This window comes from Chiloscyllium plagiosum, unplaced genomic scaffold (assembly GCF_037043375.1).
Source record: "Chiloscyllium plagiosum isolate Xiang-an unplaced genomic scaffold, Cpla_swu_hap1 HiC_scaffold_17, whole genome shotgun sequence".
NCBI classification, from domain to species: domain Eukaryota; kingdom Metazoa; phylum Chordata; class Chondrichthyes; order Orectolobiformes; family Hemiscylliidae; genus Chiloscyllium; species Chiloscyllium plagiosum.
This window is the reverse complement of record NW_028270155.1, coordinates 40,761,915-40,781,014: the sequence shown is the minus strand read 5'-3', so window position 1 is coordinate 40,781,014 and position 19,100 is coordinate 40,761,915. Positions and strand designations below refer to the sequence as shown.

Below are 19,100 nucleotides of genomic sequence, written 5' to 3'. Positions count from 1 at the left end.
GCTTTTTTTATTTATTTATTCACAAGATGTGGACATCACTGGCTGGGCCAAAATTCATTCCCCATCCCAAGTTGCCCTTGAGATGGTGCTGATGAGCTATCCTCTTAAACCACTGCAGTCCACTTGGTGTAGGTAGACCCAAAATGCAATTCATGAGGGAGTTCCTGGACGTTGGCCTGTCAGCACAGAAATGCTGTGCATATATTTCTAAGTCAAGTGATCTGTTATTATCACATCCAATGGTACTATCAGAAATGCTTTGAATTGATCACCTGCCACCAATCCTTCTTATTGGTCTCAGTCTAAGTTACTGATACCAAGTGGAAAGAATGTTGATACAAATTCAGAAAAGAGACTCAGTCTTATTGAGCAGAATAGCTTTATTGCACCATACTTAATTGTTAATCATTAATTAGATTGTATTTAGTTACATTGCATCTGAATTAATGTGGTATCTACTGAGACCTCAGACTAGATTTAAGAGTAACTATATATTATTTGTTTAGCTACATAGAACTTCGCTCTTAGAACAATAACATTGAAACCTGCTAGCTCCATCCAAGTACAATCCTTTTTTAGTCTAATGGGCAAAGCTTAATCTTGCAGTGTCACTTCATCCTTTTAGGTACTAAGTCTCTTACAGAGCACAGGCAAATTGAGAGTACTGCATGTAGGGAAGACAAATAAGTTATGCTTCAAATAGTCAAGAATGAGATTGAAAGTAATCTGGAAATCATATCAGAATTAAAACTCTGTGTCCAACCAATGCAGGAAAGAAACAAGAATGTTAATAGAGTATTAAATTACCAAGCCAAAACATTGAATACAAATCAGAAGGAGTTGTGATCAGACTGTACAATGCTGTGGATCATCAGCAGTGTATTAAAGTCTGTTTGCTGAGAAACAAAGGAGACATTCGAGCGCTGAAAATATGGTATATAGACAAAAGCTAGAAGCTTAGTTTTTAGCATTTGGGATCTGTATTTAAAGAAAAGATGAAAAAGGACTTGAGTTTCTCAACCTGAAAGAAGTGATATCTGAGACATGGTCTTACATATATATGAGAGGTAATAATTTGGAATATCACTTTAAACTAAACGGCAGGCAGAGAACAAAGGGGAAATAATTGAAAATGGATAAAGTAATTTTGGGAATGGTGTCAGGAGATCTTTCATATATATAACATCATTCTTAAGAAACAACTTAACATCACAATATGGATATCTGAAAGAACAATTTACTCCCTTACCTTCTCCATTACTGGACCAGAAAGATATACACATTCTTCCTCTCCAACCAACAAACCAACTCCATCTTGAATTCCTTTACCAAACTAACCTCCACCATACTCGCAAGTCTTGCATTCTAGGCCCTAACCATTCACCATATGAAAAGGTATTTTATCATGTCACTGTGGCTTCATTTGCCAATTACCTCAAATCTATTTTGGTCGCACCTGTGGTGAATTTTAACACCTTTTTGAAATCTCTTCTTAACCTTCTCTTCTCCAAACTGAACTTTCCTAACTTCTTTAATCTATCTAAATTACACGATAATTTCTCATCCCTGAAACATTTTCATAATGTTCTCTGCACTTTATCTAATGCTTCCACAACTTTCCATATGAAGACCATATGCCACTGGAAGTCAAACCAGTGTTTTCTACATGTTACATTACTTCCTTGCTTTTGCACACTCTAACCCTATTGATAAAACAATGGACAGTGAAATTATAATCTTGTTCATTCAGAATGTGAAGTCTGCTATGAAAGAAATTAGCAATTCTGAATGTGAGAGAATCGGGACTGCAGACTATAAGCTTTGCAACATTGTAAATATACGCTCAAACCTGTCAGGATTAAATCTTTGTTATCAGGGCTACAGCTCTGACTAAATCCATTCAGGCAATGGAAATAAGCAGGATTTGTCACAGGTAAGCAATTATTTGATCTCTTACAATTATTTCATTAGGGCACCCTTTACACAAAGTTCTTTCAATTGGTGTTGCCTGGAAGAAGTGCAGATTATTGGTTAGTTATGCGTACAGCAGGGCTCATGATAGCATCTATATCCTGTAAAGTATCAACTCAATTTGCTGCTTAAGAATTTACTGAGTCAGTAACTGTTTTGATATTAAATATACTGTGACAGCTGGGAAACGAATAAACTAAGGATACTTTACTTTGATAAGGACAGTTCCTGAAGTTCTCAAAATGATGTGTGTTCCTGGACATAACCTGACAAGTCATTTCAGAAACGTGACAGAGTGATTTAATCACACCACAAGGAAGTCATGTGCAGAAATGCTACAGCCACTTGTTAATCCTTCAGCAGTTACTAATTGAGAGAAAAAGATTGACACAAACGTTACAGAAATGAAGAGCTAGATGAAATGCTGAAAACCTATTCCCCATTTCTAAAAAAAACACTAAGTCCTCTTGTTCCCCTTTCCCAGTGCTGATAGCTTTCCGAAAGTATTGATAAGTCTTTAGGACATCCAGATTAAAGACAATGAACACATTGCACAAAGCTTGATCCTAGTTTTGGTACTCAAGAAGAGAGTGGGGTTGCATCATTTGAAACTAAATGTGAAAATTGTTTTTTCTTTAAATATTATGGGGGGGTACAGATTTAAGATGGTGGCAATCTAACAGGTCTGCCTTGCTGAGCTCTGCTCCACAATCCAGGCAAAGTAGTGTTTTCACCCTTCCTTAACTACTCATTGTTATAATAAACGGCAGTATAAAGACCCCAGAATTTTTAAATATCACATTTAACATTCAGAGAAGATGACCAAAGGAAAGGGACTGCGTGGATCGCAACATGCAGGGTACTCCCCTCCAGTAACGGGCACATCCGTGGCCTAAGTGCCAATTCCCGCGGAGACGCCTTTGAACTTACCTGAGCAGCAGAGTTTGGTGTCGGAGTTTGTCAAACTCTGAGAGAAGATTGAATGAGCAGTAGGGGAGTCCTGGCCCAGACTGGAGCCAATCTCAGCCATGCTACAAAAGTATGAGCAGGAGATCCAACATCTTGGGCAGCTTGTGGATGGGGTGGAGGAGTGAACCGCAGTGTTGGCAACTGAGGTGGAATCCTCGATGGGGCAGATTTAGGCCCTTGGGAAACAGGTGTGGGCCTTAATCGAGCAGGTTGACAACCTCAAAAATCGAGATTAGAGAAAGAATATCTGCATTATCGGGTTGCCAGAACAAGAGGAAGATGATCAGCTAGTCAGCTTCCTGGAGAAATGGCTCCCACAGCTCCTGTGACTCGGAGCCGAATCAGGTAGGATGTGAGTGGAGCAGGCTCACCAGGTCACGGTGCACAGGCCCAGATCAGACCAGCACCCCCACTTGGTCATAGCTCAATTTCAATGTTACAGAGACAAACAAATGGTTATGGAAGCTTCCAGAACACTGCGGAAAGATCCACAGGCCCTGATCTACAAGGAGTTGAAAATCATGTTTTTGCAAGACTTTTCTGGGGCTGTGATCTGAAAGAGGAAATCTAATGATGAAGTAAAGAAGAGACTGAGAGACTTGAACATTCAATATTCTATAATGTACCCGGCAATGTTGAGCTTCAGCCATGGAGGGTCCGTGCATAATTTTGATTCAGCAGACAGGACAAAGGATTTCCTACATGCTATAAAATAGACTGGTTGGGTCAAATACAATGTAGTTGGATCAAATATTATGTGTTACAATAACTAAGTGTTTCCTTTGTTCTATCTGTTGTTTACTTTGTGCGCCTGGCTTTGCTCCTGTAATGTGTGGGGTTGTTTCTTCTTTCTCTTTCTTGTTATTTTTGCTAGTCCTTGGTTTTTTTTCAGTTGGGGTGGTGATTTACTTTATTGACTACAATGTATGAGTAGGATGGATTGGATGCCCACTTTTAAGTTCCATGTGCATGAAATATATGTTTTCTTTGTTTCTGTTTTGCCTGGGGTTGGAGCACAGCTTCAGTCAGAAGGAGCCATGGAGGTGTTAGTGAGTAGGGCATGTGCCCCTTGTGGGCAAGGGGGTAAGTCTCCAGTTATTTGTCTTTTGTTTATTTTAGGATTATTTATTATAATTTTTGCTTTGATAGTGTTTGTAGTTGTATTTTTTAGATTTTATGAATCTTTTCTTGTCTTCACTGAGTGCATTATAAGTAAAGTTCTTCCTCTTGAGGAGTCACGGGCCACTATGGATGGTTATGACGAGTTGTTCATTTAGATGGTACATCTGGAACATAAAGGGGAGTCACTCACCAGTTAAAAGAAAGAAAGTGCTGTTGAATCTCAGAAAGGAGAGGGTCGATATTGCTCTGCTACAAGAAACTCACTTAGATGATAAAGAGCATCTAAAGATACAGCAAGGAGGGCTCAGCTGGGTATTCTTCTCATCTTTTAGTTCCAAAGGCAGAGGAGTGGCTATACTAATACAGAAGAATCTACCATTCCAGTTGATAGACAAAATTAAGGACAAGCATGGACGATTTGCAATCCTCAAAGCCCTAATACATAGGGAGGAGTATGGCATTTTGAATATCTACTGATCCCTGGCACACCTCCTCAAATTTTTAACTGATGCACTTTACAAGCTGATGGCTCTTGGACTGTGCCACACGATTGTAGGGGGAGACTTTAACCATCTTATGGATCCCAAGGTGGATAGGATGCAAAGGGGTCTTTTGGGCATCTCCCCACAATCGAAATGGTTGGTGGATGTTTAGAGATGCCTTCACCCTAAAAGAAGGGATTTTACCTTCTTCTCCAATCTCCACAAGTGCCACACAAGAATAAATATATTTTTTGCCCTGCTGACATATTTTGGATTCGGTACTAACCTGTAAGATTGGGAATATAGCCATTTTGGACCATACGGCAATGTATTTGGAGGTTAAGATCAGAGGTAACAGGACAGGTACACGGCATTGGCACATGGATCCTTTTCTCTTGAAAGACAGTAAGTTCATTGAGTATTTCAGAAGGGAGTTTAAGACCTTCTGGAAATTAATTCGCTTACGACCAGTAACCCATTGGTGCTCTGGGAGACTGCCAAAGCTTACTGAAGGGGTATAATTATCTCGCACTCAGAGATCTGGAAGAGACAGAGGGGAGAGCAACAATGTATACTTGAGGCCTGGTTGCAGGCAGCCGAGATGGCATATTTTGACAGACCATCTGTAACCAAGTTACAGTGGATTACAGCTCTTCGGGCTGCTCTGAACTCTGTGCTCACCCAGGCAGTGAACAGAGAGGTCTTCTTTGTGAGGCAAAGACTATTTGAACACAGGGATAAGCCAGGTTAATACTTGGTATATCTGGTCAGAAAGAAGAGCGCTCCTCAATCTATCATCTCTATTAGAGAAGGTGCTGGTACTCCCATTCGTGAGTCCAAAAAGATCAATGCAGCATTTAGGAATTTATATGCAGAATTATACAGGTCAGAGGGCTGTGAGGATAGGTTGGTGAGGATGAAGTCTTTTTTTGAGAACATGGATCTTCCAGGTATAACTTTGGAGCAGGCCTCCCTTTTGAATGCCCCTCTGACAACACAAATGGTGGCAAGACAGCTCCAAAGTGGCAAAGTGCCTGGCCCAGATGGATTCCCGAGTGAGTTTTATAAGGAGTTTATAAACATGTTGGCCAAGCCAATGTTGGGCATATTATAACCATTCGTATAGTCAGGATTGCCTCCCACCCTCTCTCAGAGAAGCTAATATTTTCCTTATTCTTGAGAGGGAAAGATCCTGAGGACTGCGCCTTGTGCAAACCCATCTCACTCCTAAATGTGGATTTTAAAATTTTGTCTAAAATGTGAGTGTTGAGGCTGGAGAAGGTATTGCCCTCTATTGTAAAGGAGGACCAGACAGGTTTTATTAAGGGTCACAACATCAGAGGAGTGTTGAATATGGTCCAGGCGTGCCAGCAAAGATCAATCCATGGCTTGGTAGTCTCCTTAGATGCAGAAAAAGTGTTTGATCTGGTGGAATGGCCATATCGTTTTTATATCTTGGAATGGTTTGGTCTTGGGATAGTCTTCGCTAGGTGGGTTGTTTAGCAACCCCATGGCAGTGGTTCTCACGAATGGCATAAAATCAGATAATTTTAGTATTGGTAGAGGCAGCCGACAAGGGTGCCCCCTTTCTTCACTGCTGTTTACTTTAGAGATTGAGCCATTGGCAGAGACTATTTGGAAGGACCCCTAAATAGTTACCCCAGAAGTGGGTATAGGAGAGCATAAAATCACTCTCTATGCAGATGATGTCCTCCTCTTTCTGGCTAACCTGACAATGTCTGTGCCCCATTTAATATAAAATACAAATTTATTTGGCTCTTTTTTGGAGTATAATATTAATTTTATGAAATTGGAGGCCATGTCCGTGGGGGTTCTTATGAGTGTACCTGATCTTAAAGATGGAACTTGATTTCCTTTTAGGTGGTCACAGGGACATTTCCTATATTTAGGTATTTTCATTCACCCTGCCTTTCAAAGCTAAGAAGATAAGACAAGGCCTTCAAGTGTCAGGAGGTGCTACCAATATCCTGGTTGGCTCGAATAGCTCTGATCAAAATGAATGTTCTTCCTCCCCATGCGAATGCTCCCTCTGGTGCTACCTAGGCAAGTGCTGCAGAGACTTGATTGTGGGCTTGGGTCTTTCATTTGGTATCACAGACGCCTTCTTATTAAGTTTGCTAAGCTGCAGCTTCCATAGGGGATGTAGGGGGTAAGACCTCCCAGACTTCAAGAGATATTCAAATAAGTTCTTTCTTGTCTTATCTATATGATTGATTGGGCTTGTCCAGATCCGAGGTCAATATGGCTTGATATTGAGGCCTCCCAGGCAAAATGTCCCCTTATTAATTTGCTATTTATGGACAGAATGGGAACTGTCACAGAGTATTGTAAAAATCCAATCATCATTAACACGGTCAAAGTGTGGACAATGATGCGATAGAGCAAGGGTAATTTACATAAGACCTCCTTGCTCACCCACATAGTAGGAATACCAGGATTTAGCCCAGGATCAATGGATTCCGGCTTTAAGTTATTGGAGTCAAGGGAGCGTCCCATTTGGGAGACCTATTTGAGGGAGAGGTCATGATATTTTGTGATCAGATGAGTCATAAACCTCTTCCACTACACTCAGATCAAAAACTTTATACAGAAAAGAACTATGCTATTGGTTCATCCCTATAAGTCAGATGTGGAGAGAAGAGTGTTTCTGTCCACTGGCACTCTCTCGATTAGTACCCTCTATCATTTACAGGGAAGGGGTGCTCAGAAGATATTGAAAGGCTTTACAGACTCTGGAATCAAGAATTGGGAGCAGAAGTTTCGTCAGAGGATGGGAGGATATCTAGGAGAATGTGAAAAAGAATTTGATTTGTAATACAATGCAGACCATACAACTAAAGGTTTTCCGCAGGGCCCATCTGACCCCAGAGTGGCTAGCAAAATTCAAAAAAGGAGCATCTCCAAAGTGCCCTAAATGTAAAACAGACATTGGTACTCACACACTGTTTGTGGTTGTGCCATAAGATTCGTAGATATTGGGGCACATAGCAAATGTGTTGGAGGAGGTCTTGGGGACTGAGGTTAAGGCAAATCCAGTATCCCTCCTTCTGGGATTGCCAAATCTGCCTTCTCTAGAAGAACATGGGAAGAAACTATTTAATGTTCTTACATATTGTACGAGGAAGAACATTCTGATGAGCTGGGTCTCAGAAAAAACGCCGGGCCTTTCAGGGTGGCACAGGTTAGTGATGGAGCATGTTCCCCTAGACTTCCTTACAAGTATGGTGCACCAGAAAATGAAACTTCTTTATAAGACGTGGCAGCCCTTTCTTAATCACGTCGACACAGACTTGTCAGCCAGACTTATTAGGGCCTTTGTATAGCCATGAGGACTGTATCTGGTGGGCCGGGGACCCTGAAAGGAAGAATCCCGAATAAATACGGGTATGTTAACTGATGCTCCTGTTGATGGGAGCTTTGGTGGGGTGGCACTGTGTGTTGTAAGTTAAGTCAGTTTGGCTCAATTCAACCTAACTTAATTTAACTTATTATATCTAATTATTTATTGAATTGTAGTATAGGAAGGTTTTTTTTTCTTTTGGCATTTTATATTTGTTTTGTAGAGTAGTAGTTAGTATATTGTTGTTATTGTTGTACCATAAGATTGTTATACTATCTCTTTTGTAATTTTATAATTCTGTAAAAAAAATTTCTTTCAATAAAGAATAAAATTATTGAACGATGGAATGGTTTCTTACTTGCAGTGGAAAAGCACTAAATGTAAGACTGGTCATATTTAACAAGTTGATTGGAATCACCGTTCTGTACAAATATTTTTGATTTGATTTGCTATTGTCACATACATCTAGGTACAGTAAAAAGTTTTGTTTTGTATGCAGTCATATAGGTACATCATACATGCAAAGTGCATTAAGATAATAAAACAGAGTGAAAAATATAATGTTACGGCTGCAGAGAAGGTGCTTAGAGTTCAAGATCAACATTAAATTTAAAACTTGTGAGGTCCCTTCAGAAGTCTGATAACAGCAGATAAGAAGCTGTTCTTGAATTTATTCATACATGTATACACACTTTTATATCTTCAATCTGATAGAAGTGGGTTGAAGAGAATTTAACTGGGGTGGGAGGGGTCTTTGATTATGTTGGTTGCTTTCCCGAGGCAGTGGGAAATATGGATGGAGTCAATGAATGGAAGGCTGGTTTGCATGATGGGCTGGCTGTGTTCGTAACTCTCTGTGGTTATCAGTGGACTCAGGGTGTGTACATCTGATGGAATCTTGAGTGGCACAGGATGCATGCATATTGTTAAATAAGGTGATAATAGCACTAAAATCATGGATCATTTATCCCATCGCAAGACTTTCAGTAATCCTGGGTGCAACCTTCGCTTATATGGAATGTGTGTCTAGTGTTGTTTGGTAATCAGAAAGTTCAGCAGAGTTTAATTGACAAATCAAAACCTTAAGATGTATTATTAAACTTTCACTTATTTAGTGGAGGAACAACACATACATGGTTGGAGAAACAGCCTGGTGATTTAAGCCACAAATCATATCATAACACCAATTAATATCCACTCCATTTGCCTTTCCTCCCACCTCCTCAAGTGGTGACTACACTAGAATAGATCAGGAGATATCACACATATTATATTTGTCTGACCCAGAAAGTTCATCAAGAGCAGTTCTAAATTCTTCAGGTGCACAAAAAGTAATGCCCTGGTGTTATATTACACCAGCAAATAAGCTCTAGGGAAACATCTGCTATCTTCAGAATTCATACTGCCTGTCACTTACTGATGTGCTTCTCAATTATCTTCAAAGGCTTTTCATTCAGAGCCTCAAATAGTATTTCCATTTTTGTGATCTATCTTCTGCACATCCACATTCAGCAACCCATAGAAATATTGCCAAACCTTCCATTCTTACACCAGGTTCATAACTCATTAGCCGCTTAAGAAGTATCAGTACGTGAGTGTTATACATGCATCATGACTGGCTGTTCTTTCATTCATGCTAATGAAATGGCACTCACCCAAAGCTACACACTATTACCATTTCATTAGTGGACCGTAAACAAAATAGAGGATGAGCTATCTTTCAATAAAATGAGAAATATAGTCAAAGGTATGGATTGCATTCCTTTTTAGTTCCTGGTTTATTCAGGTATTCTGTTAACTTCTAGCGTTTTATCTTGTATTTATGGTCTTTTTTTATTCCAGGTTATAAGGAATATCAACACATATGCCAGAACAAAGACCATTGCTCAGGGCTTTCTGGACATAGCCCTATTTACTGCAAATGCATCACAGATGAAGCACCTCCTGCAACAAGGCCCAGAAATACAGTTTTACTATTTCCTATTTGTTCTGTTGGTATGTATGTGTAATGCTCATTGCTATACAATGCTATCAGTGTGAGTTCAAGCCTCACCATTTAGGATCCATTCTGATTGATAGTACAACTACTAAAAACAGTACTTCATTTGCACATTATTGAATTCAACATTACATCATAACAAATCATATTTGTGACAATACTTTAGATTTGAGTAACCAAATTCATTTTAATTTCAAATCCTTCACAGCAACTTGTTAAAATGAATTCAGTAAAATCCATCATTTGTAGGATAGAATCAGAAAAATAATTATCAAGCTTTCGCATTACTGTAAAAACAGAAGTATTTACTCATGCTCTTCACAGAAAGGAAATTACCACCCTGAGCTTTTCAGATCTACACATGACTTCAGACCTCATACTGAACATCTAATCCTATCTGGATTGCTAGAAAATTTCATTCAATTACTATAGCACCAACGAACGGGGAATTAATACAACCAAATCAATATTAACACTCACAAACAAAGTTTTAAATAAATTTAATTTGTTTCTATTTACAAAGACTCAGTTAAAACAACCTGTCAGTGAGCACTCTTAGTAGATTCAGACGTTTGGAGTCTTAAGGATAGTTATTCAGTATTTGTTGAAAAACCTCTTAAAAATGAATTAACTTGTCAAATAAGACAACACATCTCCTCTTAAACTGTTTACTTGTAAGAAATATATGGGCAGAAAAGCAAGATTAACTCTAAACTAAAACAGTGATATATTTTAAATGCAACGAGAATATGTAACAAAGATAAGTGCAGGTAATATCAATGATAAATCATTTCATATTTAGAGTAATTCATGGTAAATAATACGTCAGGATTTTGTATATTGCCACATTTACAGATTGTGTCAAATGTTAACATGTGTTGTTTTACAGTGCATCTCTATCATACTTCAGTTGATTGTTGCAGCCCTATTAATTTATAAAGGATCAAAGAACATAGAATGTGATGATCCCGAGCGCAGGCTCAGTGACAGGTATATTTGTTCTTATCATATATACGCAGCTTGGTCTTTGAAGATTTATTTTGTCTTTCATTTGGTAGTTTGTGCATTAAGATTTAACTCAAAGCAAACAAAACAATTCTTGAGTAAGTGTAGGGGCATGGAATAGCTAAACAAGAACATGGGAGTAAAATTGTGTTACAAAAGTGCCATTCTTCCAAAATTGACCTAAAGCTAAAGAACATTGAATCTGTTTGCCAAGTAATGATCAGAGCAAATCAGTTATCTGCATCTTTCACACTGGTTTAAGAAAATTCATAATGAAAGTTGATCCTGCCCACAGAACTAGCCATGCGCACAAAACTAACCATACCTACAAATCAAATTAATGAATGTGACAACTTTTTGCTAATTGTGCCAATCTGTAGGCTTCAAAGGAGACTCATCATGTCAAGTTATATTTTAGACAGGAGATTAATCATAAAGTATTTTTAACCTAAATAATGAAACAACTTAATTTGTAAATCAGCTGGCTATTGCACACCACAGGAAAAAATGGTTCATCATGTTTTTTTAAAAAGTCACTGTCATTTATTTAATATATAGTTACTCACACTAGCCAGTGAATTGGATTTGTTCACAATCTTGTTATTTCAGTGTCAATCTCCTTTTCAGCTACATTAATAAAACTGAAGCAGGTTACCATGCTGTAGTGAATACTGTACTTGTAATTCAAGAAGAACAAATGCATTGCATTTGAAATAGCTGTTCAATTGCACTGAACTTTACGACAATATCTTGCTTTGGCTTATGCAAATAACATTGCATAGAAACTTAAACTGTAATTTTGGAAACCAGTGCAGTTTTGACAAGATTGTCAATTGCACCCAAAGTGAAGACTTGGAATATCATTCTTATTGACAGGGTCAAACATACTCCTAATAGTTCTACCAGCTAAGTGATACAGGAATAACAATAACTAATGTATCTAAAATGTACAAAATAATGAAAATTTTCCAGTTTGGAAAGCAAGTTGCCAATATTTCATTACGATGCAGATTTTGTAAAAATAGAAACAGACTTTCAAATAACCGTATAAATATGATGTTCGTCTGTTTTCAGGTTTCCATAATTAACATTTTGATTCAAAGCAGTGATTTGCTGTGATTTCTATCAATCATTGTTCAAACGTTTTCTAAAATGGTCATGGTGCTTTCCACTAAATTTTATACAGCAATCGGTAACATCCTCTTAAGCAGAAATCATAATACTTAACAGAAAATGTGATCGCTAGCCAAAAAAAGTAAACAAAAAATACCATGATTTAATTCATTTTGTTTTCTTAGTTTGGCACAATGACAGTGTATAGACAGTTTATCAAATAGGGGCTCTTTAATCAAGGACAAATTGAACAAGAAATGTTTGCACTTGCAACCTTACTCAATACTCATAAGCAATCAAATCAGAAGTCTTAAACTTATTTTGATAAGACTTAGTCCATGCTGCATATTCCATTTGTTTTATTTTGCTTCAAAATACGTTAAAACTGTGATACAAGTATAAAAGTTAATACTTCAGAGAGATTGGAGCAAAGAGTGACGTTGGTTATTTTGATCTCTCTTCAACACTCAATGACCTCCATTGAGGTCAAAACTGAATTTGTGAAAAAACACTTACATTGTACAAAGCAGGACAAGACACTACATGCTAGTCAAGAATGACTGCTACTGACCTGGAAGGCAAATGGAAATCTGAAGTGAACTTGCCTAGGCTCAGAAATATCGTACGTAATCACAGTGAAAGACAATCTGGAGTAGAAAAATAATCTTTTTGATTCTGCGGAATGAGGACATCTAGATCAGAAAGAAAACCTATCTGTAAAACAGTGAAAAGCTATATTTAACTGAGGAAGAGTTACGTGTGTGACAGTAAGCTAAGACTGCCAGGGATGGAGAAAAATTATGAGTGTTGAACAGCATTTTGGTCTTATAAACAATAGGTTATTTTATTGCCTATTTTTTGTCAATGTTTTAACTTTGTTGTCTGTAAGAGTATGGCTAGTTTTAATGTACTTTATTGACTATTTAAATGAAAGACCACAGCATCTAGCTGTATAAGACAATAATTAGGCCATAGCTGTAGTAGTGTGTATAGTTCTGGTCACTCTGTTATATAAGGGATGTGATTATACTAGAGAGGGAACAGAGGAGATTCACAAGGATGTTGCCTAAGGTGGAGCATTTCAGCTATGACATCACTAGATAGACACCTAAGAGTAGAGAAGGCCGTGAGGGACCAGCATCCACACATGGCAATCAATGCACTGACATGGATTACATCATTGATTTCTGCATCCAAAAGTCATTGCATACAGAGGAATGAAAGATCAGGGGACCATGGGAGTCTGATGGAGGTGCATAAAATTGAGGGTTATAGCTAGGTAGATAAGAAAAAACATTTCCCTTTAGTAGAGAGATCAATAAACAGCTATAATAGATTTAATGTAAAAGTCGTAGATTAGAATGATTTTAAGCAAGAATCCTTTCACCGAGAGGGTAGTATGTGTCTGGAATTTAGTGTCTGAAAGGATGGTTGAGGCTGGGACCATCACAACATTTAAGAAGTCTAGTGATCATTATTCTATATGTTGTAAAATATTTGTAGAAAAGGATAAGCCTTCCATAAAAAATTAAAGTTTTTAATTGGAGTAAAGCAAGTTTTAATGGTTATGAGACAAGAACTTTCAAAAGTTGATTAGAGTAGGCTGTTCACAGGTAAAGGGACCTGTGATAAGTGAGAGGCTTTCAAAAGTGTAATAACAAAAGTTTAGAGTCATTTTCCTGTGAGAGTGAAAGATAAGGCTGGTAGGATTACAGAACAATAGATGAATAAAGATAGAGGTTCTAGTCAAGAATAAAAAAGAACATACATTAGATATAAACAACTGGGTTCAAATGAACAGTATAGAGAGGGAGATCAGGAAGACATAGAAAGAATATAAGGTAGCCTTGACAAATAAGGTTAAGGATAATCCAAAGAGCAGTACATTAAGAGCAAGAAAGCAACTAGAAAGAGAATAGAGCCCCTTAAAGATCAATGTGTTTGTGTAGAACCTCAGGAGATGGAGAGATATTAAAAGAATATTTCACATCAGTTTTAACTGTAGAGAAAGAAATGGAGGCTAGACTGCTCAGAAATAAGTATTGATGCTTTAAAAACAGTTCACATTACAGAAGAGGAAGTGCTGGAAGTCTTAGAAAATATAAGGTAATTAAATCTCTAGGATCTGATCTAGTTTCTCCTAGGATGTTTTGGGAATTTTGGGAGGAAATTGCAGAGACCCTTGCAGAAATCATCTATGAAACATCAGGAATTGCTTATGCACAAAACATCAATTCTCCTGCGCCTCAGATGCTGCCTGACCTGCTGTGCTTTTCCAGCACCACACTCTTGACTCTGATCTCCAGCATCTGCAGTTCTCATTTTCTGCTACTTGTAGAACAGAGACCTGGGGACTCAATGCTAGCTTGCTTTCTCTCCATGGATGCTGCCAGACTTACTGTGATCTCCAGCACTTCTAGTTTTCAGTACAGATTCCAGCATATGCAGTAATTTGCTCCAAGAGAGGTTGAGGTGTATAATCCTTTGAAGTTTGCATCACAGATAGGATAGTTAAGAAGGCATTTAGCATGCTTACCTTCATTGCTCAGACTTTGAGTACAGAAGTTCGGACCTGTTCTGGAGTACTCTGTCCACTTCTGGTCTCCCTATTATAGGAAGTGTATTGGTGGACACTTTGGAGAGGGTGCAGAGAAGGTTTAAGAGGATGTTGCCTGGTATGGAAGGTGCTAGCTATGAAGAGAGGTTGAGTAGGTTAGGTTTGTTTTCATTAGAAGAAAGGGGATTGAGGGGGGACCTGACTGAGGTTTACAAAATCATGAAGGGTATAGACAGGGTTGATAGAGACAAGTTTTTTCCCGGGGTGAAAGTGAGAGGTGGAAAGTTGAAGGGGGATACATGCAGCAAGTACTTCACACAGAGGGTTGCCAGCAGAGATGGTAGAGGCAGGCATGGTAGTTTCATTTAAGATGTATCTGGACAGATGCATGAGTAGGTGGGGAGCAGAGGGATGCTTATGAATTGGGTGACACGTTTAAACAGTAGATTTGGATCAGCTCAGGCTTGGAGGGCTGAAGGGCCTGTTTCTGGGCTGTACATTTTCTTTGTTCTTTGTTCTTTGTTCTCTCATTATGCTGGACAGAGTTCAGAAGAGATTTATCAGGATGTTTCTGGGAATGGAAGGTTGGAGTTATAAGGAGAGGCTGGATAGGCTGGGACTTCTTTCACTGGGATGTAGGAGGTTGTGAGGTGAGCTTATAGAGGTTTATAAAATCATGAGGGGCATAGATTTTCCCTAGGTGGGGATTTCAAGACTTTGAGGTCATATTTTTAAGGTGAGAATAGAACTCCTATAGTGTGGAAACAGACCCTTTGGCCCAACATGTCCACACCGATCCTCTGAAGAATAACCCACACAGACGCACTCCCCGTCCCCTATATTTACCCCTGACCCATGCACCTAACCTGCACATCCCTGAACACTGTGGGCAATCTAGCGTGACCAATTCACATAATCTGATCATCTTTAGATTGTGGGAGAAAAACAGAGCACCTGGAGGGAACCCAAGCAGACACGGGGAGAATGTGCCAACTCCACACAGAGATCACCAGAGGCTGGATTCAAACCCGGGTCCCTGGGTTTGAGGCTGCAGTGCTAGCCACTGAGTTGCCATACTGCCCCAAAGAAGAATGGTTTAAAAAGGACATGAGAGGCATTTTTTTTCTTTACAAAGAGAATGGTTCATGTGTGCAATGAACTTCCAGAAGAAGAGGTGAATGCGGATCCAGTTTACTATGTTTAAAAGATATTTGGAGAGGGTGCCAAGTGCAGGCAGGTGGGACTGGTTTAGTTTGGGATTATGGTTGGCATGGACTGGTTGAACTATCTCAATGCTGTATGACTCACAGTATTTAGATGATATCTTGAAGTGCTGTAGGATAAAGGCTACTTGCCAAGTATTGGAAAATGGATGAGAGTAGAAAGTTTTGTGCTGACAGGCATGAACATGATGGGATAAAAGGCATCTTCTCATGCCGTAAAACATTTTGACAATCTAGTATGCAAAGCTAAATGGAATGACCCCAGTAGTTACAAGGGATTTAGAAGCTGTTAGTGTTAAGGGCATTGTAGGTGATCCAATTTTATTGCAGATCTTGACACCACACTTTAGGAAGGAATATATTGACCTTGGAGGGAGAACAATGTACTTTTACAAGATTGATATTTGGACTTTATGGTCTAAGTTAGATGGAGAGATTACACAAATTGGGCCTGTTTACTCTGAAATTAAAAAGGTTAAGGGGTGATATGATCAAAGTCTTCAAGATATTAACATGAAAAGATAAGGTAGATAAAGATAAATTATTTCCACCAGTTGGAAATTCTGAAACAAGGAATCACAGACTGAGAATTAGGGCCAGGCCATTCAAGTGAGATGTTAGGGAGCACTTCTGCACACAAAGTGTGGTAGATGTTTGGAACTCTTCTACAAACAGCAGTGAACGTTTGATCAGTTAATTTAAATCTGAGATAGATAATCTTTGTTAAGCAAAGCATTAAGGGATATGGGCCAAATGCAGGTATATGGAGTTAGGCCACAGATCAGCCACAATCACATTGAATGGTGGAACAGGCTTGAGATACTGAATGACCTAATACTATTCCGATGTTCCCATGCATGCATTGGCTCCTTTGACAAGAGTCCCTGCATAAAAAACAGCCTAATTTACATGATTAGATGTCTATCAGGTGGAGAATACTCCAGAAAAGGCCATGTTTAGATGTTGTTGAACTGTACCCATAGGAGAGTGAAGTAAGGAGTGCGGTAGAATAAAATGGGTGAGACATCTGGTGTGATCAGCACAAACTCAAAGACGGTGGAGGTCAGTGGGATACCAAGAGCTAGGAAGATGATGTGAGGGAGGGTTGGAGGGTAGTAGTGGCAGGGTGCTTTCATGCCGACTGGTTGGATTAGCTCCTCCTGGTCTAGAAGTAGTGCACTTACCTGATGGATCCAAGCTTTTCACCTACTTTGATCTATCAACTTTCTCAAGGCACAGGAAACCTGACCAAAGTAAGTTAAACATCGAAATCCTGTTTAAAGGAATGCAATGTCACTTCTTTAAAAGTTTTCAGTGATTGACCTATCTCCTGAGAGTAAATTGATGCGGCCTCTCTTAAATCTGCATGAGTTCAAACTAGTTATGTTTCTATTTCAGATTTTTACTATTTTACCTGCCCATCCAACCCAAACCAGCCATTATTTTTCTAAATTTTGCAATAACATTTGATTTCACTGAGTGACTTTGTTAGGTAGGACAGTTGAGTTGAGCTAGGATAGCTTACAACAACTCCCACTGAAAATTCAGTGACAAATGTGATACAATACAAATGAGTTCCCAAATTTAGTCTAGTAATATTAGCCTGAGTCAAAAATATTAACTTAGTGTACTTTTTCATTTTATTAATTTTGTAACCTCTATATGCTCTAAAATAAATGTCTTTTGAACAATTAGTTAATTATGTTTCTGCATGTTACATACTCATAAGGCCAAAAAATCCTGTCTCCAGATCTTTGGAGACCAGACGTGTGACAGAAGATTCATGTCAATATCCTGTGGAAAACCTGATATACAAATCTCCATGAGAATAGTTCATAATTTTCAACTTCTGATTAACAATTCTCCTGGCCTCCAAGACTCCAAGTTGCAAAGCAACAAGTGGTATATGACCATTAGAAAAGTAGCAGTTGCCCCTTTCAATGAATTTCCATTTTCTAGACACCTTCTCCATACAGGCATCATTTATTTTCAGCAGAAGTATCAAATAGGAACATTAAAATAGGATTACGCCAATGAGCCCATTAAGCCTCCATTCAATGTGATCATGGCTGGTTGAACACTTAATGGCTTTTTTAAACACCCAGTCTTCAAAGCCTTGTATTCACCAGTATTTTTCAAATTGTGCTCCCTGGTTCTAGACTCCCTAATGAGGGAACCATCTTGCCTGCATCTATCCTCTCTATCCATTTAAGTATGTTGTATATTTCAATGAGATCAACTTCGTTTTTCAAAACTCCAGAGAATATAGTAATGATGGAAAGTGGTGAATATCATATCATGACATCCTTTCCATATCATACAACATGCCCATCTATTTTAAGGTGGATTTTTCAGGTATTGGACAAAAATAATGTAATTAGTTAGAATGTGAACAATTATCGATCTCTCATATTCTGTCTGCAATACATCTAGGATACTGGACATTAAAAGGTGCAATATAGTTAATTTTTGAACTAAGTTCAATTATAAACCTTTTCTAAAGGATATTGATGTGTATTATCTCAAGAAGAAAATTACTTCCAGCCACCAGCATATTATTTCACACCAGAAGGTTCTTGGATTCCATTCAAATATCAAAGAGAAGCACAGAGAGAGAACAAGGGAGTTCAATTGATTCAGAGCAGCCCTTTTATATTGGCCAAATCTCAGTAAGACATTTGGTATTAATGTATTCACACAGTAATTATTTTATCATCATGTTGGAATTTTCCTGCAATTTTCAGCGAAGTAGGCAGCCAGCTAAATCTCCTGAATTTTTACTGCTTTGTATTTAGACATGCACATGTTTTAACTGTGGTCTCAGCATAAAGCTACTGTTTCACTCCAGGGTGTTTGTAAAACAATTGCTTTGTTAATGGAGCCTAGAATACAAAATCTTGCGAGTGACTGCACCAGATATCCTTTGAATTGTGTCGGAAATTAAATTATTTACTAAATGAAGCTGATAGAGGTTCTGCCAATTTAAGTTAGATGCAGAGATAGACCTGATTTAATATTTTTAGTGATGCCACTAAACTGTTTTAGAGCCTCAATGCATGAACAAATATAACAGTGTGTGCTTAATCACATTAAGTAATGACATTATTTATTGATTTATTTATTGTTGCTACATTACTATGGTTTTACAGCTTTTGTGGGTTGAGAAAGTTTTAAGTGGACATATTTTGGGAAAATCTCTGTTGGTAATAGTAAAACCAGGAATATATGAAAATATATTCTGCAATTTCACTGAATGACTTACCCTATTGTGCCCTTGCAAATATAGCCTGTTCTCTGC

General features: G+C 38.4%; 1 protein-coding gene across 1 annotated transcript in view; it reads left to right on the top strand.

The window, feature by feature from the left end:
- LOC122558381 (ninjurin-1-like) overlaps positions 1–19,100 on the top strand; it is a 41,736-nt gene that overhangs the window by 19,814 nt on the left and 2,822 nt on the right. Inside the window, exons 2-3 of the mRNA XM_043706889.2 lie at positions 9,748–9,900; positions 10,794–10,894. Coding sequence (XP_043562824.2) covers positions 9,748–9,900; positions 10,794–10,894 — 254 coding nt within the window. The remainder of the gene's footprint in view (positions 1–9,747; positions 9,901–10,793; positions 10,895–19,100) is intronic.